Source organism: Pleurodeles waltl, chromosome 1_2 (assembly GCF_031143425.1).
Source record: "Pleurodeles waltl isolate 20211129_DDA chromosome 1_2, aPleWal1.hap1.20221129, whole genome shotgun sequence".
NCBI classification, from domain to species: domain Eukaryota; kingdom Metazoa; phylum Chordata; class Amphibia; order Caudata; family Salamandridae; genus Pleurodeles; species Pleurodeles waltl.
Genome location: NC_090437.1, coordinates 1316042237 through 1316067924, shown reverse-complemented (window position 1 = coordinate 1316067924; position 25688 = coordinate 1316042237). Strand labels below are relative to the sequence as shown.

Genomic DNA, 25688 nt, shown 5'->3' with positions numbered 1-25688 from the left:
CAAGATCTCTGGTGCCTAAGGCAGATGGGCCTAAAAAAATAGGCCGATCTTCTCCCAAGGGGGGCAGAAATGGCCAGCAGTTCTGTGCCCTCTTTGAGGGGCGACCCTTGCTAAAGGGGGCACACACCAACACAAAAAAACAAAGGAAAAAAATATCCCTGGCGTTTTGGTGGCTTTTGCTAAAAAAAAAAGGCCGATCTGACCCCCAAGGGGGGTTGAAAGGGCCATCACTAATGTGCCCCTTTTGTGGGGTGACCCTTGCCCAAGGGGTGCACCCCAAGACACAAAAAACACACACACAAAACAGAATCCCTGGGACCTAGTAGGTTTTGACCCCCCCCCCCCATGGGCAAGATCGGCCAAAAACATGGCCGATTAAGCCCCAAGGGGGGGGCCTAAACATATAAAAAATATTGCCCCCAGGGCAGCGACCTTTGCCTTAGGGGTCACTGCCCTAAAACATTACCATACACATAATCTCTGGTGTCTAGTGGGTTTTGATCCCCCTCCCCCACCCTGGGGCAGATTGGCCGAAAAAATGGCCGATCTTCCCCCGGGGAGGGGGCCTAAACACCAATATAATTATGCCGCCAGGGGAACGATCCTTGCCTAAGGGGTCGCTTCACAAAATAAACTAAAAAGAACATCCCTGGTGCCTAGTGGTAAATTCCTGCTCGCGATTGTGGAGCAGGAATCCATTGAAAACAGGCACAGGGGAAAGGAAAAACTCTTTCCTTTCCCCCTGTGTCTGTTCCCCCCCCCAGAAAAACCCCAAGGATAAGGACTCACCTTGTTTGTGTCCTATCTACTAATGCGCTGGAAGCAAATGGCTTCCAGCGCACCCCGGCAGCATTTGATGACGTTGGCGTGCTGTGAGCCCGCTGACGTCATCAGATTGCTGGGAGGGGTTCGGGGGTGGAAGGGGAAGCAATTCCCCTTCCATCCCTGATGGAGGTATGTGGGTGGGAGGCCCGGGGGTGGAGCGTTAGTGCCCCCCCCGTGGGTTGGGGGCAGGGCGAGCTGGTCTCGTCCTCAGCACACAAGCGCCGTGGCCGATGGCGAGACCAGCTCGCCCAAGGCACCCAAGGGTAAATGTATGTTTAATTAATGTTTATTATGGAGTAGAGCAAGAAACAATGATAGAGCAAACAAGCACTCATCAGAGTTCCCAAGATTACACAGGTGACTCTGCTAGGTTCACATTAAATGTGTTAACACGTAGTCAATGCCGTATAACAAACGCAGGGTGTTTGTCAGGTGTCACCCCAGAGTGGACTGTGGTCAATGGGTCTGGAGAGAATCAGAGGTCAGTAAGGTTTACAAAGTATAGTAGGTCAGCATGATTTGCAAAGTCTGCTAGCAGTCAGTGAGTTTGCAGAGAGCCTCCTTGGTGGCCACAGGTTGCTCTAAGGACATGCACCACCAAGAAGACAGGGAGCCAGTCTGCAGCCCAGACAGAACTTAGCCATCCTTGTCCCCAGCCGGTCCTGCCCCTGCTGGTGCCTGATTTTTTTTTTTAATTAGCAGTTTTGCAGCGATTAACAACAGTAGCAGCAAAACACTACTGTCTCTGTGTCACTTTAATGTCCGAACACCACTATCTGACCAGAACATGTGGTATGGTAACACTTGAGTGTTGCACTGGTGGCTCAAGAAGCTAATGTGCCAATTCCAAGGAAATGTATTTGCCCCCCAGTCAAATATTCCATCTTACATGGGTTCAAATAGCTTTTCATCCTTGTGAGCTCGATAAAATGAGTACCATTGAGCTGAGGAACTATTATCTCACCAATCAACAGCACAAACAGGCTATGATATTTGAACTTGCACTGTAATAATATGTGTGTTATGGTTGTTGGTAGCAAAAAATATAAATTCTTAGAAATGTTCATCTACAGACAGTGATGCGGTGTTCCTCTAAACAGGCAGAACACAACAAAAGGCAGGGCTGCAGGGATAGCAATGCTGTAGAAATATCCAATCCACTTAAAGTCACCATTGGCCTGGAACTCCCATCATATGGCCATGCAGTTCTAAAATGACTGCTCACAAAGCAGCACTGCCTCTCTAACCCCAGGAGACTGAATAGCTATGAGCTGCTTGCCGGCAGCAGGCATGGTGACCAGCTGACAACCTGCACTCCTCCATTTAAGTTGTCCTCACTTGAGGAGTGTGTCAGCTGTAAAACAACAACTGAAGTTCCCTTGAAAGATCCGCTCCACTAGAAATCCTTGAAGGATACATTGGAAATGACAGACAATTGCAAGATTCTTGTGTCCTGGCTCTTTTTGGAGAAGTGTAAGGCGGCGGAGCAGCACTTTCAGAAGACCAGGTGATGGGGTACAAATTGGAGTATGATGAGAGAAAGTGCTGGCAGGAGAAGGGCTAGTAAGGGAAGAAGATGGAGGGTGGGCTGGAGTGGAGGATAGGGCAAGTGTGAACGGGAGAAGGATGGGGAGGGGAAAGATTGAGGAGAAATGGATGAGGGAAGATCAAGATTTGGGGGGGAAAACGGCGTGAGAATGCTTAATTTATTGAACAAAATAGCAATTAGCACAGAGGCCCAAGGTTTTTATTAGCAGCCAGCTGTGAGCTGCTAAATGCCAGCGTTTACAATACATACACTGATTACCTCTAAAGGAGACAGGTTCCGAGGTTGTATATTAAAAGTTGATTTGACAATTATGGAGGACTCCAAGGTTAGGGTAAGGTGAGAGAAATAATTGTAATCATTGTTCACTACAAAAACTCGAGACAACACGTCTTTCATGACTTACAAATACTCATGTTACTTCATCACTGCAAAGTCACAGACTGCATGTTTTTTGTGGGAAAGGGATCCAAGGTACAAGGTTTGTTTTCAATCTTTAGTTTGAGGCATCAGAACCCAGTCTACTGTATTTCAGTTAGGTAGTGCTTGGAAGGGGCTATACACTCTGCAGTTGGTCCTATATGGGTTCCCTTCCATTCTTTTGTTTTGATTGTTTGATTTCACCTTGTGCCTCCTACTTCTGCCAACCTACAGCTCCTGTCCATGTCACTCACTCTTGCAGGTTCTTGTTTATTCCTGCCTTCTCCTTTGGTTACTGTTTTCCTATCTTTGCTCGCTTAATCCTTTCTGCCTTGGTGTCTGTTTCTCTAAGTCAGTCTGGTGATGAAATATAAGTCCCCGTTCCACAAATGTATTGATGGTGCCCACCACCAGCAACTAGAGGCACGGATTAAACACTGGTTGTGTGAGGGTATGGCCTGAAGAAAGAATAGGGTGGGAATTGTGAAGAGAGATGGGTAAGGGACAAGGATGTGCTATGTGAGTGTAGGATGAGGAGGAGGAGAAACTACTGAGTTGTGCAGGATATAGGGCTTTTGTACTATAGGCGTTTGTAAACAGAACAACATCTGTTGAGTTGTACCTTGTTGGACATACATCTTCTACGTACTAATCTACGCATTAATTTTACACATGTAGCAGATGCAAATATGTTTTAAGTTGAAAAGCTTGAATGTTAATTTGTGTGTGTTTGTGCAAATTTTGACATTGCAGCAAGGCCAGCAGTGAAGGACATTCCTGAACATCTGCCTCTCGGCGCTTTGAAGTAATAGAGAAGACTGATTGTTCACTTCTTCAAAGGTGAGCACCGGTGTGCATTCCTCTTAAGAGACCTAGGGCCAGATGTAGGTAGCCTTTTGCGCCTCGCAAATGGCGAAAAACGCCATTTGCGAGGCGCAAAAGGCCTCACGCGATGCAGAAACACATTTTGCGAGTCGGTACCGACTCGCAAAATGTGTTTCCGACTTGCAAATAGGAAGGGGTGTGCCCTTCCTATTTGCGATTCGCACCGCGATGTAGAGTTGATTTGTGACCGCGAAAGCTGTCGCAAACCAACTCGCAGTTACCATCCACTTGAAGTGGATGGTAACTCATTCGCAAACGGGAAGGGGTCCCCATGGGACCCCTTCCCCTTTGTGAATGCTCACAATAATATTTTTCCTATGGACCACTGCCTACTCTGAAAAAAACCGAAACAAAAAGGTTTCGGTATTTTTTCTATTTGCAGCTCGTTTTCCTTTAAGGAAAACGGGCTGCAAAGAGAAAAAAAAAACTGCTTTATTGAAAGCAGTCACGGACATGGAGGTCTGCTGTCTCCAGCAGGCCACCATCCCCGTGAGTGCCCAGACTCGCTATGGGGTAGCAAACTGCGACCCACCTCATAAATATTTATGAGGTGGGTCTTTGCGACCCCATAGCGAGTCGCAGAAGGTGTCTGAGACACCTTTCTGCATCGCGAATTGCGAGTTGCAATTTGTGACTTACCTAATCTGGCCCTAAGTGTGATAGGAATGGGTTCCTTATCAGTCCCCCTCTCTTCCCTTAAGCAATGGTCCCTGATTCCGCTCTCTTGCGTCGAGGGTCTCTGCCCCTCTTCAATAAGAAGGCCTTACACACACCTTCTAGGGTTAGGGCACGCCTGTGAAGTTTTGTGTAAGGCAAGTAAACCCTACGAGCGCTTCACATAGGCAGAAGTCAAGTCTTACAGTGGAAGGGCGGTCATTCCATTGGAGTCCTGGTCCCTTTGCCCTTTGCCTCTTCATGCACGTGAGAGCTATTCACCTGGCTCTTCCCCAGTATGTATCTTTCTTTCTGTTTGGTTAATGGCTGCTTTTGTTCTGCTTTTGTTCGGCACCAAGAGAACTGTTAGCTTTTACTTGCCAAGTCTAATTTCGTCATCATAACTCTTGCAACTTATTACACTTACAGATCCAGAATCTGTGATACTTAGAAAGCTCATAAACCTCCTATCCACACACATATGAAGGCACTTTATTGATCACTCACACACACAAGTATTACCACTACAATGGCAGGCAGGATCTGAACTGCACCACACATACACAGCTCCGGCTTATTCAGTCACACATCCCCTCAGTTCATCACCTACACATACAAAATGTGTTTGCACACCCGGCACCTCATCACACGCACAGGTCTGCTTCTCGTATCTCTCTCTCACACATTGCTTCTCATTTTAACACACATGCATATATACCCTGCATCTCCTCTCTGCACACACCTTGCAACTCAAATTCACCTGCACAGGCACCGTGGCCAATCTATGTACATCCACACAATGTACACCTTATCACACACTGATAACCTGCATCTTCTGTGTTCATATGCACTAGCTCTGTAGTTCAACACACACACACACGTATGTGCCCAGCTAATGAACCGCATCACACACATACACATGCCTGTATCACATCGCACACAGAACCTTTTAACCTTATCTTGCTATTGTGTAGGTCTAGAAAGTGGGCACATTGTGCTGTCACACACCTGTACCACAAAACAGCCCTAAGGATGCTCTGTCAGGACTCTTTTCTTTTCCTTCCTCTCCTCTGTCTGTGTGAGGAGCCCCCCTCCTTCTTTTGCTGCTCCTTCATCTTCTCCTTCAGTGCCAAGGTTCTCTCACACCTCTTCATACTGAGGGCGTGATTTAGATTTCGACGAACGGGTTACTGCGTCACAGACGTGACGGATATCCCATCTGCCGTACTACGATTCATAATATTGTTTGTGACGGAGTAGCCTGTCCGCCAAACTCTAGATCAGGCCCTTAGTGTTCCTCTCAATCTTTCCATGTTGAGAGCTAGGAATTCTCACCTTTTCTTCTCTTATTTTCAGAATCTGCCCCCCCCCCCCCATGCAAGTTGTTCCATTCTTCTCTAGGTGATCCAGCTTGACAGAAAGTAGATTCCTGCTTTCCAAACGCCCCCTGTGTCTAGGACCTGTGAACATTTTCATTCAAAAGAGAACTCTAAATTCACCTTTTCTGAATTCTCAGTTGCACTCATTCTAATCTTGTTAGAGTTTAACTGCTCTTCTCTTGTGCATGTGAATGTTCTCCCCCAACCCTTCTTTTCCGATCTATCAGGGCTTCCTCCTCTTCTCTTATGCTCCTGTGACAGGGGGAATCAGAGGAGTATAAGTCCATTGAAGAGTGAATCTGCATCTCGCTCCTGGTTCTGCGTAGGTGGACAGACACCCGGTTCAAGCCCTTGAAAAAACACACAGCCTCGTCTTCCCTCGGAATACCTTTACTGTCTACAAGAGGCACCCTAGAAGGTTTATTTAAATACGATTTGATTAGTCAATGGACTACTTAACTTTTGTTGACTTCCAAATGAGGTTGTTACCTCCAATTTGTTCCTTTCTAAACCATACTTGAAAGCCAAGTGCTTTGCTCTCCAGTGTCCAAACCTTCAGGCATTCTCCAAAAAACAATACAGCTCATTATTGTAGCTCTAAGACACCACATGTTGCATATTCATGCTTTATGAACCTAGATAACACATCTTAATTTAAAACATCTTATATTGGTGATTTTATGGACTGGTCATTTTGTAAAAACAAATTCCCTTTACCTTGTTGGCCTAACTCTTTACTTAAACTTTTAGTGCCCTCCCCCCCGCCATAGTCATATCACTATTTCAGAGCATCCAACCTGGACATTTCATCCAAGGACCAAAGCAGCAAAGGGGACCTTCTTAGTCAACTTCTTGTTTGAACATACATGATCCTGAGCCTCTTACTAGAGCTGCACTGCAACCAGATGGTGAAGATTATGAACAGAATACCAGTGATTGAAATTAAGGCTCAAACAATGATTCAATTTATGTCTTGCATCACCTAGCTAATGGTGAATTCGGTATAATATTCACTAATATGCGGCGAGCACACTGCTCTATGTAAAGACATCATCCATCAAAGATATTGTCAGATATGGTCTGATGAAACTACAGCTTATGATTTAAAAAAAAAAAACAACTTTTGGATGTTAAACCCACAAAAATTGAGTTTATCCTTGTCGCACCAAGTGGCCAAATGTAAGAACTAAAACATATTTGATTTTGGTTGAATTATATATGGAGTTTATTTTTGCCGCTCTCCTTAACCCACAGTTAAGTCAGCTGGTGTTCATATTTGGAAACATCTTGTTTTTTTCAGCCCAGTATCAACAGAATTGGCCAATCTGCTATTTTTGAATCATAAAATTTAAAGGCACCTACTGATGTCTGACCACTCGCTACTCATTTCATGAGTCAACAGTAGTTTGAAATGGACTGTTCCCATACGAAGCTGGGCAGCAGTGAGGTAGACTATTTGCAAGCATTCCTTTTTTTTACCTTTGTGTATTTGATGTAATGCCCAAAGTGGCCAAGGATAACCCACACATAGGTCCTTGGCCGAATGTACCACAGAATCTAAGCTATACCTCACTGACCAGGCCTAACAAGGCCAAAACTGGTGTGTGGTTGCTTGTGTTTCCTTCTGGAGGGACCCTCACCTCTTAGGAACAGGCCTCATTTGTGATGGCCTGTTCCTAAGATGAACAGGGTCATTGCTGATAACCAAATGTTAGGCCTTTGTATGGAGGAGCACAGTTGAGAAACAATGATGGGTTATAGTGCTACGTAGAGTGGCTTCCACAGGTTAGACTCTTTGCAAACATTTCTTCCATCATCTTTTCTGTGATTGATGCTATGCCCTAAGCGGCCATGGGTATGCCCAGCATTGGGTCCTTTGCTCACTGGGCCATACGATCCTAGCTGTACCTCACTGACAATGCCTAACAAGGCTGGAACAAGGCTGGGGTAGTTTGTGGCCCCTTCTAGAGAGGGCCTCATCTGGCAAGTTGGAACAGACTATTCGCATAAGGAGCAGGATCAGCAATGATTTGCATACGACAGAGCTTGGTCTAGAGTTGCACAGTGGGTGAAAAATGATGGATTAAAATTCTACCATGAGCGATTGCCAGTAGTTTGACTTTGCGCAAGCATTCCTCCGATCACCGTTTGGGGTATAATACTGCCTAGGGTGCTGATGAGGTGAAGGAGAGGGACACTATTCTTGGGAACAGAGTCAAGAGTTGGTAAAGACCTCTACTGAGCTGGTAGTTATCCAAGCAATACCAGAAGGCGCTGCGGGTCGTAGACAGCGCAATTTGTTAGCTTGCTGTTGGTAAGTGAGAGTGCAAACCCAGTAAAAAGCAGAACTAACTCAAGTAGAACAGAATCAAATACAACTTGTGCTCTTTACTGTCATCATTTGCATTAGTGTAAAAATTGGGAGCAAAGCTTAGTCCCTTCACAAAAAAATAAATAGAGGTTGCCAATTGTGTGTGAAAGAGAGAGGGTAGGAAGTGTTAATGGTTGTGAAACCTAGTCTGTGCTATAAATGGTGCTATGATGCTAATTTGCTTTTCCTTGTTATGTATCAGTGCAAGGTGTGTTTTATAAGAAGAATGATACAAAGAGGCCATCAGAATGCTTGCCATGAATTCTATCCCAGTGATTTAATCCAGGTCAAACGCGCCACTAGCGATAAATCCTGCTCTATATGGGAACCCCTGACTGTACATATTCAGAGTTCTGTATTTATCCCAAGTCCTCGTGCCTTTGTGAGGTAAAGGAATTATCTGATTATGCCTATTTCGGTTCTTTAGTACCATATGGAACACAACCACTGAAATACTGTGAAGGTCACACTAGAAAAATATCAGATATTAACAAAACCACTCACATGTTTGTGCTGTTTGTGAAGCATGGGACAGAGCAGACAGTTTAGAAAAAGTCCAAGACTTTCAAAAAGTTTGGATGGAATTTAAGCTTTCTAGCCAGTAGTTCCGTCATAACTCTCTACAAAAGAAAAACAAGATGACATTCGGCCTTATTTAGAGTTTGGCAGATGGGATTGTACGTCAAAACATGACGGATATCCCATTTGCCGTATAGCGAGTGCATCCACTATATTGCACTTGTTATACAGTGGACGGGACGGAGTATCCGTCCGCAAAACTCTAAGGCCCATATTTATTCTTTACACAGTTTTGCGTGAAAAAGATTACCACCGGTTAGAGACATTCCTAGGCACCGGGCATCTTATTTATGGAATGGCGCAATCCGGCGCAAAGGGTGGGCTAACGCCCTGGAGCTCGGCATTAGCCGGTTGGGGTGGCGGTATGGGAGAAGGGGGTTTAGCCCCAAAAAATGACATTAGGCTGGTTAGAGTCAAAAAGATGACTAACCAGCCTAGCATAATTTCTTGACGCTAAACCTACCATACCACATGACTCCTTTCTTATGGAGACAGGAGTCATGCCCACCACCCCAATGGCCAGCACAGGGGACCAGGGTCCCCTGGGCATGGCCATTGTATGCAGTGCTATGTATGGGGGCCCATTTCAGGGCCCCCGATGGCACTTTAAAAAATATTACAAAAAACGTACCTGTACTTACCTTTACGTACCTGGGATGGGGTCCCACATCCTCCGCTGTCCCTCTGGTGGGGGTGTCCCTGGGACCTAGGGAGGGCACCTGTGGACGTATTCCATGGTGTTCCACCATGGAAATAGGCCCACAGGTCCCCTAACGCCTGCCCTGACCCAGGTGTTAAACAATGGCCCTAAGCAAGCTTAGTGTCATTATTTAGGCCCGCCTCCCTCCCGTGCTCAATTTTTGCATGGGAGGATGAATAAGGTGCCTTGGCCTTAGAGTAATTTTTTTCCCGGGAATGCCTACCTTGCATCTCACTGGCGCAAGGTAGTTTTCAGCAGGCAACAAATTACTTTAACTCCAATACTTTGCTGCTACATAATAAATATTGGACTACTGAACATTTTACTATTCTCAGAAATGTATAAACAGACATGCTTGAGTCTGAACACTTACATACTTGTGTTAATACCTCTAATTTAATGATCCGCATAGTTGCGGGTTCCAGTGGTTTCACAAATGCTTTATTCAATGAAGATGAAACAGTACAGATTGCTTATAAATCACATTTATATTCCAATGCAGAAATGCGCTTTACATCAACAGAAAAAACATTGACTGCAGTTCAAACAACTGCCCAGAAGGAACGTCTAATGGCTCAGGGGAAATGCATAATTGGTATGTCTCCTGTTCTAGCCTCAGAGGCTGTCGCCAAGGCCAGCGTTCCTAACACGAAAGCCTTACATCCAAAATGAATCCAGCAGGCCACTTCCTTGCTGAAGTAAAGGTTGTCATGAAAGATGATGTATTTCAGGCACAGAAAACATTCACAGAGACTTTGAGTGACTGCACCGCTCAGCTGGCTGAATTAAAAGCTTTGGTTTTGGCCCTAAAGAATTCCCCACACTTATAGTGTGAGATTCCTGTTACTGTGGTTGGTCCTTTAATGTCAAATTACCTTACTGTTGAATGGAGTCAGAGATTCTAAAGGTAACACTATCAAGCATAAGCTTCTCTGAGGGGGTGCTACAAAGTCCACAGCAAGATGGCTTCACTGCAGTGCTGCTCTGACGGCTGTTAGCTATTATTATGTCATCAAAATCCTATAATCTGGTGGCAATCGAAAAGAAACCAGAGAAATACTGGTTGGTGAAACACAGCTGCATGCTATACGGGCACAATTAGTGGAGTTTGACAGCGCTGCAACTCAAAAACCTTTGAGGTGGCATGCTGGTGAAGCAAGCTGAACCAAACAAAATGGCAGCTGCTCATTTTGAACTGCGATGCCCAGTGCCTGAAAGTGACGAGGCAGTGACCTGCAACTGGGTGCTGCTGTGGGACTGCTCCTGAAGAAAAGTCCCTGGCAGAATATTGGAGGCAATTTGGCAGACTCTGGTGGGCACGGATGCTGGGAATTTCGGTAAGACCCGTTGAGGCCACGGCACGGACAAGGCGCTGCCCAGTAGACATCCCTGAGTGACCCTGCGATGAGCTGCACCGTACAGACCTCCCTACATGGCATGGGGAGCTACGGCCTCTGAATGCAGTAAAGTGAAAGCCCTGAAGGCCCAACAGAAATAAGTCAGGAGAACCATGAGGTGTGCAGGGCCCAGGGAGGGTGTTCAGCCCAAAGCTAAAAGATGGCCACTTAGAGCAGTGACTGACGCTACAAGGACGACCTTGTGGGACGTGGTGAGACTAATGACTAATGTGCCCCAGTGGCTGGGATGGTCGACGGTGAGTCACATACAACCAACCCATAGGCTGATACCACAGGAGTGTGGAGAGGCATTGATTTACCTACCCTGGTGCAGCTTATACTGCAGCAAAGGAAGCAAGCAGCTCAACATGTACCGGTCTGTACTGAGCTGTTAATACTCCCGTGACCCACGTGCGAAGAATCAGGCACTCAAGCCTCAAAGGTATTTAACCAAAAAAGACACACAGACTGCTCTGGGCCGTGGCCTTCTGCTGGGATCCCCCGCCTGGATTCAGTGCTTAGATACATCTGAATGGACCATAATTGGTGACTGAATAGGAAGTCAGCAAACAATCCCTCAAAGAGGAGATCATCCCAGAGTCCAGGCGACTCTTAGCTCAGTAGGGAGCAGATCTCAGGGGGGCAACAGAACGAGTTGGGACCTTCTCGAGAGTCGCTACTGTTGGTCGACACTTTGATCCACTCATGGACAGGATCCTGGGGCACAACGAGGCATGACCTGATAGACAAAGCAAGAAAGAAAGAATTCACAGTCCCCATTGCATAGAATGTGCAGAGCTAGGTGTGAAGTCTACCACCCCCCTCAGACACCTTAAACCTACTAACACAGTGCAGGCACTAGCCCCCCTTCACAGACTGACAAGATCGCTAGTCCCAGTGGGTAAAACAGATAAATCCCAACCTAAGCTCACATTTGAATACGGAAAAAGCTCAAAGAGTTTGCCTGAGACTGTGCCAGAGGCGCTCAGGGTAGACCCACGCCAGGACGCTATGTCCCTTGAAAGCACTTTGCTGACGATGCAGCAAATTCTGCAGACTATTGACAGCAAAACTTACCAGCTCAATTTGCGAATGGCCTATCTTGCTGCTAAGCCTGATTAGCATGTGACCAGTCTGACTGAAGCAGAGCAACAGATATCCAACATGAAGGACAATGTGCAATCTATGTCCAGCAAAAGCCTCAACATGGAAAAGGTTCTTGCTGTAATCAAGGTAAAAAACTGAAGATTTGGAGGCACGATCTTGGTGCAACAACTGACAAATCATGGGGATTCCGCAGTGGACGAACACTGGGAGAATGACGGTCTATGTTGAGAGCGTGTTGGCCGAAATCTTTGCTGCCAACACCCTATAACCTCTTGTGGTGGTGGAACGAGCTCATAGATCCCTGGCACTGCCCAAACTGGGAGCTCCTCCATGGCCGATAACAACCGAACTCTTAAACTAAAGGGACCACAACACGGTGTTACGCCTAGCGTGAGAAAAAAAGGAGATCAAATACCAAGGAAATGCAGTGTCCTTTTTTCCAGACTTTATGGCAAATGTGCAGGCTGTACGAAAAGAATACTTGCCGGTCAAGAAAATGTTACAAAAAGCGGAGTTTGATTACACTATGCTCTATGCAGAAAGACTATAGATCGACCATTAGGGCAAGACAAAGGTTTTCCACGCACCCCAATCTGCGCTGCAATACATTGATAAACTTACTCCACACAGATGAGACCACTGAGTGCAGAGGAAGATGACACAGAGAACTAGTTCAGTTTGTGCTGCCGTAACAGGTCCTGCTGTTTATACCACTGTTTCCGCCAAGCAGGCTGCCATGCTGTGCCACAGATGGTGCTAGTAACGAGACTCAAGGCAGAATTGGCTGGATGGGGTGACGGACCTTATGGGCTGATACTCTAGAATGTCTTATCTATGATGGGTACTGCCTTGCCCCTACTGTAAAATCACCTGGCAGTACCTGTACTGGTAATGTATCCTCACCCTTGTTGCTGGCATTTCCCCCACTCAACCTGACATGTCCACTATGCTAGAACCAGCTGAGTCTCCCGTCCACCGGTGGGAATCGGGACTCTAGTTGCCCCCATGTGGGTATACCCCACACAAGTATGAATTTATCCAATTGGTGCTGATTTTAAATCGTCATCATATGATCTTGCTACAGTTAGCAGCTCTTATGTTATCTTGGGCACTCTTTAGCATGTTTAGGATGCTGAAGTGGATGAAGGGTGGGTAGTTTGTTGTGCTATGTTGTTGCCACAGCTTAATACTTTCCAATAACTCAGACATACTCACACCTACATTAACACCACTTTGGTTATACACCCCCCACTGCGTCACAGGTGACTAGGCCCCAGCAACCTTGATTCATATCTCTCATGACTTGGAACTTGCGGGCCTAAATAATCCCTGCAAGTCTTGGCCTACTTGGACAGGCGCTGTGTGCAGATCGCTCTCCTCCAGGAAACTCACTCAAGAAAACAGACAGAGAACAAAGTTGGGACGAGGTGGGCTGGGGTTAGAGTAGCATCATCCTATTTTTCCCTTTCCCGAGGAGCGATGATACTTATCAAAAAAGGAACACTATCCAACGTTATCCACATGATCACAGTTGATCAAGGTCGATATGTGAGACTCCGTGGCACTCTGGGTGGCTCCCTGGTCACATTAGTAAATACCTACGGTCGCAACATAGACAACCCTGCGTTCTACACCAACATGTGGAAAGGGTTACGCTCTCTGCCCCGTTCGGAAATAATATGGGGTGGGGAGACCTCAGCATGACACTTGATGTGAGACATGACAGATCGATGGGGCACCCAGACATTGTAGGCAGTCTGCCAAGTAGATAAGAAAGGGTATGAAGGAGTTAAATACGGTTGACGTGTGGAGATTACGCATTATGGATTTGTGTGAGGGCACCTTCATATCGTCTGTGCATGCAACCTGGTCCCGCTTAGTCTACTGGCTGACGGCCACAGGGGTGAGCACCTGGGTAACAGACATACAGCATCTCGCAAGAACCCCCTCGGACCACAAGTTGGTACAGTTATCCCAACGTACACTCCTGTACAGTTTATCTGGCAGTTTAAAGCTACTGCACTGTTAGATCAGGTCTATAAGCAGACTGTCAGATGAGCCATACATGAATACTTTGACATGAATAAGGACTCTGTGTCTGGGGCAGATACCTCTGGGAAGCCTTTAAGGCTACGATAAGGGGAATATACATCAGAACAAATGTGGGGATACTCAAAGACCAATAAACACAGTTATGAACGTTAGGGAAAACATTGCAGCAGTTAGTAAAAAAAATATATGAACAGACGCCCCAGGCCGATACCCTGGCCACCATTAGAGACCATATCACCAATTACCATGAGATGGCAGAACGAGATGTCCTACTGCTACTGCAGAGCGAGGGCATATGGGGAGAGTGGACATCCTGGCCGCTCCCTGGTGGCTAAGTTAAAAGCAACCTGGGGATCACAGCATGCTACAAAAATAAGGAACAGTAATGGAGCCGCCTACTATGACACGCTGATGATCCTGTGTCTGTTTTCTGACTTCTACAGGAATTTATTTGCCTCTTGTGGGACATCTCAGGAAATGGAGATTACAGAATACCTAGATGATGTGGTCCTGGCATGGTTGTTGGTGGGGCAAAGAGAATTCTTGTCACACTCTATCGAGGAAGAGGATGTACGCAAGGCTATATGGTCATTACCAAGCAGGAAGGCGCTGGGTCCGGACAGCCTAACCAGTGAATTCTACAAAGAGTATGCTGACCTACTTGCACCCTATCTCCTTGCAGTGTATGCAGAGGCATACGCCAAACAGACTCTCCGGCCGACAGTCCGCGAGACCCTTATCATAGTACTCCTGAAACCAGACAAACAGTTGGAACGGTGTGACTCTTACCGTCTCCTCTCACTCAACGCTGAGTCAAGATCCTGGCGAAGATTCTGGCCTGCAGACTTCAGCCTTTACTGATGAATGTGGTCCTCCTGGACCAGTCAGGTTTTGTCCCAGCTCGTTCAGCCACACATCACCTGCTCACGATATTTGCGCTCCTGTACCAGCTGAATCCAGAGCTGGAAGCGGCAGCGGTACTCCTCGATGCCGCCAAAGTGTTTGACTCTATAGAGTGTAATTTCATGTTCACTATTCTAGGATGCATGAGGAAAGCAGGCCCTTTTTAGGGTCGAGCCTGCTTTGCATGCGCTCGCGCATGCGTATAGCAGGGAGACTCTTTAGTATTTAGTAAAGGGCTCCGAGCACTGTCAACTTCACGTCAGTGCTTTTTATTGGTTCGTGGGCTTCCCTAATTAAATCGGCTTGCATTCATTAGTCGAGGCACGCATATGGCATGCCTTTTCCGGTGGCAAGCCCTCCTCCAGCGCAGCGACCAAGTACAGAAAACATGCGAGGCTCGCTGTTTTCCATCGGGCTCGTGGACTTCTTTTTTAACTAATTTACGAGCCCGATCTCGCTTGGCAGAAGTCGAGCGCTTTACCTACTTGATTTCACTTTTTCGGGTTACGTGCATAAATGCACTTTTGCCCGATAGGTGAAAAGTCGGGTTAGGAGTTTACAACGCGATCGGCTCTAACACGAGCAAACGCGAGACCCGATGCATTGTAAATGCTTGTCTACAATGGGTGCGACTGCTGTATACAAACCCAGTGGCGAGGGTCCACCTCAATGGGCACACTTCGGCACCGTTGCATATACACTGAAATACGAGACAAGGGGCCAGATGTAGCAAAAATAAAAATTGCGACTCGCATTTTGCGAGTTGATGCGACTCGCAAAATGCGAGTCGCAAATTGGAATGCCAGAAAAAAAAGCGATCCGATTTTGCGACTCGCAGCCGGACTCGCAACGCTGTGTGCGAGTCCGCAGTTTGCGAGGTCGCTGTTTGCGAGTGTGCAAAAAACGAACTCGCAATTAGCGAGTGGGTGTCGCAAATTGCGAATACCTTCAAAATTGCTTGCAGATGCAGCAGAACACTCCAGAAAGCATACCAGAACACTCTGGAAACACTTCCTGGCACATGATGATGACATCACAGCCAGGAAGTTAACAAATACACCTGGGAGGAGGGCTCAACAGTGAGCAGTGTCTCTGCCACTCACAGTAGGGTGCTGAGGAGTGGTAGGCAGAGCACCATGGACGCAGCAGGGACCAGCCAGGCTGGCAGGAGGGGCAGGAGATCATAGATAACAGCCAGGACAGATTAATGTGGCACATGGCGTTAATGTGCCACATGACTGGTTGGCATTTTCCTGCCCATGGACAATTTCAACTTGTATATAGTTTCTTCATGACATTAATAAAACAGTTATTTTTGTTCCACTTAACAAATGGTTAATAGGTGAGTATGGTGGGAGTTGACACGTACCGTCCAAAATATTGCGTTGCAATGTGGTCCCATCTCAGTCTGCCTTGATTAGCTAGACTCCTATCCCCATGATGGCGATGTGGTTGTTCTTGCTCTTCATCATCAGGATCTGGGTCTGCAGGGGTGAGAGGTACCCAACGTCGGGTGGCTATGTTGTGGAGGATGGCGCATGCGACCACAATTTTGAAAGCGGTAATGGGGGTGTATTGGAGGGCGCCTCCACTGCGGTGGAGGCATCTGAATCTTGCTTTCAGCAGTCCGAAGGTGCGCTCGATCAGGTTCCTGGTCCTCTTATGCGCACTGTTGTATTGCCTCTCTGATTCAGTTCTGGGTGTTAAAAACGGAGTCATGATCCAAGGCCTGAGAGCATATGCATATGATATTAATGAGTTTTTTGGGTTCATTGAGAACATGGTTGTTGTTCAATAATAAAATTAATCCTCAAAAATACAACTTGCCTAATAATTCTGCACTCCCTGTACATTTTAAGTATTTACAGCAGATGTATTATACACCCGCTAGACTGTATCGACGTGTTGCGGGAGGACACGTTTCCAACTCTGTGGGCTAACTGATGTGGATTCCCTGCACCTTGCATGGTGTTGCGCCCAAGTCCAGGAGTTCTGGCAGCAGGTGGTGCGAGATCTGTGTGATATGGCGCAGGATTCCATAGACTGCACTATCGAGATGTGCTTACTGGGACTCGTTAAGAAGATTCAGCCCCCTGGGTGTAGATTTGTAGCTGTGTCGCTCTTGTTGGCCAAGAGAAGGGTAGCCATGCACTGGGGACAACACTCTTCACCCAAATATAAATGATGGTTGCTAGACATGGTATACTATAGGAACACCCTGGAGACATACGCAGAGGAGCTGCCAACTTCTTCACGCCACAAAGATATGCAGGCCTCTCTAACTGCTCAATTGCTAGGACACCCTGATATACTCACTAACAATCTGTAGATTGCTGTTAAGTGTACGTGGCTCACTGTAAAGTACTATACAGCATAAACAATTATGCAACATGAATGTACAGTGTGTAACAAATATGTAAATTGCTGATGGCATGTTATTTCTGTAGTGTTTTCCCATTAAAGCTGTAAATCAATTGAAAAAAAGCATAAGCTTCCATGGGAGAAAGGTGGTGGCACGTGAAGGATGCTTTGCCTTGGGTTCATGTGATTTACACACTGAGTGATCAATGTGTTGCTGTACACGTTGCAGAGAATTTGTTGGCTGATGAAGCTGCCAAGGCGCGTCTCAGACTGTGTTAGAAGCTGCAATTACTCATTCACATATGAGGTTAGATGATGACATCATGGCTTTGGCTGGTGGTGAGCTGATACCGAAAGACTACTCAGCAAAACAATTCCTATGTATTGAGTCAAAATATTCCCTTTCCCTGCATTCCCGGGCTAAGTGATCGAGTGATATTCAACCAGGATCGCAGGTTAAAATCAATATTAGCTGCTCATGAGGGATTGACGTCTACCCATGCTGGTGTGGTGGCTACAATTTCTTTATTACAGAATCACTACTGGTGGCAGGGTTTTTATAAGCAGACTAAAACCTGTCCTTTGCTGTGACGTTTGTCAAGAAACCATGCCCAAAGACACCACTTTTAGTTTTGAATGAGCCATTACGATGTATCTGTATTGCAGAGCACTCTATATGGATGGTGCATTCAAATTTATCTTAGTAGCTGTTGACTCTTGTTCTTGGTTTTTATGGGGGTGGCCACAGCGATTAGCTGATGCTCAAACTGTTATTGAAGATGTGAAAGTCTTTATCAGTACATTTGCAGTGGCAGCATTCCAATCAGACTAGGGCCCATTCTTTGCCTCTAGGCTTTCCAGTATACGATGGGTATCTGGGTGTTGCTGTGCATTATCCCCCAACATCCTGCTGGAAATTCAATAGTGGATCGGATGAAGTGTGACTCAAAGCAGTCTTTAACAGATACGGTTTTAGGTTCAGGTTGTAGTTGGATCCATCACCTGTATGGAGCCCAGAGAGCATTAAATAATCTGCATAGATGGTTGTTGGGTGGTCGGACTCCCTACAAGGTGTTATTTGGGGTCCAAATATATGCTCCAGATCTTGATAACTCTGGAACAGTGGCAGCAGATATGCTCTTTGACATCAATGAACGTTTTGCTGCCTTACAGGAATTACAAGACTTCTGAGATGAGCACTCAAATTTAACTTCTACACTGATGAAGTGAAATAGCAACCAGCGGTTTCTGGCTGGATTCCGAAAGTTGGGGGATCTAGTCCAAGAGAATATTCCAGATAAAAAAAGAGTTTGGCCCTTCCTACTGTGCCTTTCCTTGTAGTCCAAGGTACTCGAACTATGACTTTGCCACCCCTCGCTAGTTAAAAACAGAAACAACAAGTTTCCATTGATTTGATCAAGTTAAGCCATGTAGCCAGTTCTCCACAGTAGGCCACAAGGATTTCTGGGTAATTCCTCGTCTCCTCTCTCTGCCCGGCATGGAATCCCTCTACGTGCACTAAGTAGTCCTGATTTTTCTACTCCCTGGCCTGGGACTTCACATGCTGAACTTTCAATTGTACCAATTACTGGTGACAACACAGAATGTGTTTCTAATGTGTTTGCCATTTTCTATGGATGAAACAAACTTACCTGATTCCTCCATTGTCCTACTGTTGGATTGTTCTTTCATTATTTTGCCCCCTACTCTGGATTGGATTTGTTACAGTTTTCTTCCTGCTGTTGAGTGGACATTTTCACCCAGATCCCTCTTCTCCAGCACTGGTAGCTGAGGTGCTTACACCCCATTCAAGGTCCGAAGAGACATCCCTTGTGAATATAACTGCATTTCCTGTCCATAGTGGTATCGTGTAGGATAAGGTGTCCTGTGACGTTTTAGGTCCTAGAGAGATATGGCAAATTGCCTACGTGTTTAAAATCTCTATGAATGACGTGGTTACTCCAGGTTCCATTTCTGATTAATGGGATCTTGTGACTGTTTATAATATGCTATCACTTAGAGTCATTCTCAGTATTTGAAAGTTAGGATTTGTATTTTAATTCTATAAATTATAGTGAAATGGTTGCTACCATTATTATGTACATCACTATTTACACATAGCTACTACTCCACATGTTTTTAATTATATACAGTGGGAACACTGCCTGACACCACCTGCAGGTAGTTCTATAACATATTTAAGAGGTTTCCCTATGTTTCTAGACATGTCTTTATAGACCCAGGTTCATATTATTAGAAGCTTATGCTTTCCCCACCAAAGAAAAATATGCTCACACAAATGTAATTAATTTATTCTGACTCATTTATTTCACAACTGGCTGTATTGGAAGGACAATATTGAACTAAAATCTGTTTGGGGTATACAACACTGGCAGGTCCAGGGCATTGCTGCTTTATTTGGAGCTTGTCTGAACCCTTGCCAAATGATCTTTTTAAACAAAACAGTACAACAGACTACATGTCTTGGTTTGGCCAATACTGAAGATTTGAATACACCTAGCATGCTCTCTGTTGCACAGTTTGATAATTGGCAACAGTACATTAATTTCACACAAAAACATATTAATGAAATTGTGCAGAGTGGAACATACAATTTTTCCGTTTCTGGCTCAGATGGTTGGTCACTGTGGCCAGTTGAGACCACTAGCTGCAATTCCCATTTTTCAAACTCTTCCATAGGGTTTAAAGCAAGCAGGTCAGACCCCCGGTATATTCAGTCACAACACTCAGAGGTGGTTACTGCCTATTGCATAGGTGAGTTATGACTGTAACAGTTAAATCATTTCACCTTGTCAGCAGTTAAAGACCATTTATCTCTCCTTTTATATGATATGGATTTACAAGATTTCCTTGTTCTATAAGTTTTATATATACCTTTTATAACAAAATTTGGAACATTGCTCAACAAGAAGCGGCTGAACAGTTAAGACAAATTGATCAGGAAAATTTGGAAAAGGCTTTGTCAGTTGTCACCAATGGCATGACTACATGGTCAACCGGCATTTATTCATTTAATAGTATTGTTTCATCTGCATTCACTATCAAACGAAATGACATGTCTATGCTTCAACATGGCCAGAGTCTGTTGAGGTTGATTATGCAATTAATTTGGATGTTGCAAGTTTTAAAATCAAATAGAGTACCATGCAATTATTTGAATGAAATTGTTTTTGCCCTATAATTTGACACGCATGAAGAAATTAATGACTAGGAAACAAGAAACTTGCATCATGCTTAATGTTGAATGTTTAGAAAAGTTGATTTTTTCTGTCACTGAAACCCCATCTTCTGTTTGGCTCATTCACTTTTTCATTTCTCTCACCATTTCAACGTTTCACTTCACATCATGTCTAAAACATTTTCATGCAGGCAGATATGAATCGATAGATACACATTTTTTACACAAGACTTGGTTTCTCCCTTGTGAGTACAGATGTATATATGAGAACACAGACATTTTTGTTAGTCTACATTAATGTGGAACTTCTTTAGGGCGACTCCTTCGTCTTTAAAGAGATAACACTTCATGGAGTTTGTAATGTATCCATAGCTAACCGGGCGTGTTATTTGAAGGGTGTTCCCATACCATTGAAAAAGTCTGAATTTTTTAAAACGTTCTAATACAAGCTACTCAATTTTAAATGATCGGGGTTGCTGTGGAATGGAACCAGGTGTCCCATATAAAGTCACAGTTTCCATGGTTTTGACTTGTATCAACATCTTATATCCTCCCACTCATTTAACCAGGGAAGTTCCTTTGTGGCCGAAGGTCCCAGTTTCTCAAATCAGCTTTGATAAATTAAGAAGACTTAAAGCCTTATTGTTTTGAAAAGATGTGGCATTAACATCTGTCTGAGAACTTTTGATGTCCAAGTAGCCCGTTCTTCCTTAGAAGTGCAATTGCTTTTGCACACCCACATGCCACAGCACTTTGGTGAGCTTGTGCACCGTACTTTTAATGCTTCTAACACGGCTGGAGTGGCACACCTTTTTAAGGAGCTTTGGTCTGGACTACTTTTTACGTTGCAGCGTATACTTTGAATTATTCCGTCCTTTCTTCACTTGTTATTTTCATGCGTTTTTGGAGGCATTATGATTGTGTTGCATGTCTATGACTTTGACAGACATATTTTGTAACTCTCACATTTAAAGAAATCACCAATTGCCTTAGTTTGGTGTATTCACCCTTTGTTTTTGAAATTCCCAATCTTGGGGCCTGATTTAGATATTGGCGGATGGGATACTCCATCACAATGGTGACGGATATCTCATTTACTGAAATCTAAATGAGACTTAGATTTCGGCAGGCCGGGATATCCATCACTGTTGTGACAGAGTAACCCATCTGCCAATATCTAAATCAAGCCATGGTCTTTATATACTTGCCTGCCTCTGTGGTTTTGACCTGGCTTTCTGCAAGGCTTCACACCTCACCTTGCCCACTACTCTGCCTGATACCTCTCATTTCCCTTATGTAGAACGCTGCATATCCATGTTCAGAAAACATTTCTATGACATATCCCATGCTAGAATCTTCTATAGACAACAGTTGTTCTTGTAATGTTTTGATGCTTATGATCTCAATTAATTGGTCTGTATTCATCTTGTATTTATGTCCCAAAATAGCAAGTACCAGCTAGTGACCTCAAGGCAGCAACATAGCTGCATACTGGTACATCCTCACCCACATTACACATATTTTATTTTTACTATGTATTAATAATTGTTAAAAAATGATATATGGAATTAGATGAATGTAATTTAATGTTTTAATAAAAATAATGTTAACGATAATGTAAAAGCTCTAAAATGTGTATTAAATATGTTAAAATAAAAAATCTTTATATCTAGGTAGTTATTTAACAACTAATTAATATTTGTAACTATTTTAAATACCTTAATTTAACATTATTTCCTCTTGGATTTTATTTTAAGTTCCTACCTCCATTATTTTCGAAGGGAGGTTGTTGCATTACCTGTGGTTGGACATGACATGTGTAGTACTGGACATACTTCAGCGCTGAGCTGGAGTACATTTACTACTCTTTTGGGTCATTTTGCCTGTAATTACTTTAAAAGTGCAATTTATGAATAGGAAGGGACGGAGGGCCAGATTACAATCTTACTTTGTCACAAACATGCCGGATATCCCGTCCACCATATTATAATTCCATTATATCCTTTGGTAAATCATAATAGGGTGGACAGAATATCTGTCATGTGTGTGACTGAGTATTCCATCTGCCAAGATCATAATCCGCCCATTAGTCTTCTGTGGGTGGGTGCCAGCCTCTCCCTAAACCCACAGTTAACCATTCCTTAAGCCCTTTTTAATCCTGTCTTGACTCGTCCTTACTCTTCGCTAAACCCCACCTATTTTGTAGTATTTACCTCCCTTTTTTTCAACCACTCCCCAGTCTCTTCCTCATTTAGTAAGTAGTAAACTTATGTGTGTGAGGATCTCACCACAGAAAAGAATAGAGAGGTGGAGCTGGTGATTGAGACTCCTAGGTTTGTGGATAGCATCTTTTATTACTTTAACAGTACTATTATAGTATGACTAAATGTATAGGCCGTAAGCCATTAACGTAACATTATGGTTTCTAGTGATCTGAAATAGGGGCCGTAATTTATTGGTCATGGTCTAATGGTTCCAATGTGTGGTTTACATTGCGTATTACAGGAAGACATATTAAAAATGCAAGCCAGACATGTTGCAGTTGCTAATGCTTTTTTTAAATATCCCTTCAATTAATACATAGCTACAAAGATATTATTACTTACACGTGCCTTCAGTGGTCCTTCCATATATACTGGTGAAAGGCTATATTTCATTGGTCACTGTTATGATAACTTTCAACTTCCTGGCTGTAAATATTTAGCATATTTTTTTGTTAATTGTGATAGTTAGTTTTGTTTGTAACCAGGGTCTTGCTACATGTTGTAAAGGTATACAATAGTCTAAGTCCATGTTATATCAATTGGCAGATTATTGTTTAAATTGTGATTTCTGTGTTGATCATGGCACACAAAATTTAATGATTTTTGCAATACTGTTTTTTACCATAACAGAGAAGTACCATCAGTGCATTGAGCTGCATCTTTGAATGGCCAGAGCCATTCAAATTTAGACATGTCCTCTAATATCCACTGACTAAATATGATTATAAAGTTGTTATATTGTATATATTACCTGCTTATAGTTTATTGTGTTCCACTTTTTTCTTTACCAATAGTTATGGCGCCCCGGAACCCACATACGAAGGGGAATCATGAACATTCTTCTGAGAAATCGAAGCCATTTAACAAATTTCACAAAAATGCCACCTATTCACGGCGGAAGCATCATGTGACATCTGTAAGAAAACAGTTAAATGGACCTGTTGAGTGTGGAATAAAAACCAGCAAACTAAAAGAAACTACCAAAGAGGGCATAGGTGCTAAAAAAAAATCATATATTTGTAGCGAGTGTGGGAAGAGTTTCAGCAACAGCTCGTGGCTGATGATTCATCAACGAGTGCACACAGGAGAAACACCCTATTCATGTGAGGAGTGTGGCAAGTGTTTCAGTGTGTCATCAAGCCTTAAAATGCACCTGCGAGTACATACAGGGGAAAAACCTTACAGCTGTGACGTATGTGATAAAACATTCAGTCAGCGAGCACATCTTGAAAACCACCAAATAACACATGCCGTAGAGAAACCATATGCTTGTAGTGAATGTGGAAAGGGTTTCAGGCACCAAACATACCTCATTTTACACCAGCGAATACACACAGGAGAGAAACCATATACATGTACTGAGTGTGGAAAGAGCTTCAGACAGTCAGCGCACCTTAGAAGGCACCAACAAACACACACTGGAGAGAAACCACATACATGTACTGATTGTGGTAAACGTTTCAGTGACAATACGTCACTTCGCACCCACCACCGAATCCACACTGGAGAAACTCCGTACACTTGTAATGAATGTGGGAAATGTTTTAATCAGTTGTCAAACTTAAAAACACATAAGCGAACACACAGTGGAGATAAACCATATGAATGTAAGGATTGTGGACAGAAATTCACCTTATGTCACTCCCTTATGACTCACCAACGAATACACTCGGGACTGAGGCCATATAAATGTAATGAATGTGGGAAAAGATTCAGACGATCAACCCACCTTAAATCACACAGTTCAGTACACACAGGCGATAAACCTTATACATGTAGTGAATGTGAAAAAAGTTTCAGACAGTCATCACAGCTTGTCATGCACCAGAGAATACACACAGGAGAGAAACCATTTGCGTGTGAAGAATGTGGGAATAGATTTACCTTGTCTGGAGACCTCCAAAAACACAAGATAGTACACAAAATGGTTAAACCACATACTTGTAATGTATGTGGGAAAAGTTTTAGCCGGCACCAATACTTGATCATGCATCAGAGAGTACATTCTGGTGAAAGGCCCTTCTTTTGTAATGAATGTGGGAAGAGTTTTAGCTGGTCATCAAGTCTGACTAGTCACCAAAGAATACATGCTGGCCTGAAAATCAATAGATGTTATAAATGTGGTAAAACATTTCGCTCATTAGAAATTCTCAAACAACATAAAGAAACACACACACATGAGAGGCCATACATGTGTAAGGCATGTGGAAAGTGTTTTAGTCTTTCCGCTGCCTTAAAACAGCATCAAATAACACACACTGAAGAAAAACCATATGTATGCAATGAATGTGGAAAATGCTTCAAAAGAACCACAGAGCTACTCAAACACGAAGGAATACACACAGATGAAAAACCCTACAAATGTACTATATGTAATAAGAATTTTCGCCTGCCAGGCATTCTCAATTGTCATCTAAAAACACACACAAAGGAAAAGCCATACATATGTGGTAAATGTGGAAAAGGTTACAGTTCTTCATCATCCTTGATGACCCATCAATTAGTGCACACAGGGGAGAAACCAAATACTTGCAACGTATGTGGAAGGGCATTCAGGGCAATGACAAATTTAATCAGGCATAGGAGGATACACACAGGTGAGAGACTGTATCCGTGTAAAGAATGTTCAAGAACTTTTACGCGACGAGGACTCCTAATAAAGCACATGGAATTTCACACAGAAAGTACACTTTGATTCAAGAACATTGACCAATCTTATGATTGTTTACAAAATGCAAAATTTCATTGTATAATATTTTCATCAACAAAGAATTTTGTGCCCCATATATAGAATAAATATGTACAGCAACAACTATGTCCAGGTTTTTGTTTGCATATGGCTGCAACAGTGCCGAACTTCAATGTTCTACATCAGGTTTTGATGTTCGATGACAGCAGACTGAAGTTAAAGTCCACAGAGAAGGATAGAAGCCTAGAAACTGCTATTATTATAACTTCCTCTTTTCCAGGATGGGTCATAGCTGCAGGGCTTTTTCCAGACAGGTTGTGTGCTGGTACAGATAACAGTGGAACCTTCTCCCTGACA

The 25688-nt window shown here is 43.9% G+C and overlaps 1 protein-coding gene across 3 annotated transcripts in view; it reads left to right on the top strand.

Annotated features, from left to right (window-relative positions):
• The window catches only part of LOC138251102 (zinc finger protein 420-like), a 46386-nt gene extending 20937 nt beyond the window's left edge, over positions 1-25449 (top strand). For 2 of the 3 annotated variants that reach the window (XM_069205623.1, XM_069205624.1), the window contains exon 2: positions 23437-25449. In XM_069205623.1, the coding sequence (XP_069061724.1) occupies positions 23439-25337 (1899 nt within the window). In that variant the 5' untranslated portion in view covers positions 23437-23438 and the 3' untranslated portion in view covers positions 25338-25449. The remainder of the gene's footprint in view (positions 1-23436) is intronic. The other variant, XM_069205622.1, reaches the window with a different exon arrangement.
• The last annotated feature ends 239 nt before the right edge of the window (positions 25450-25688 follow it).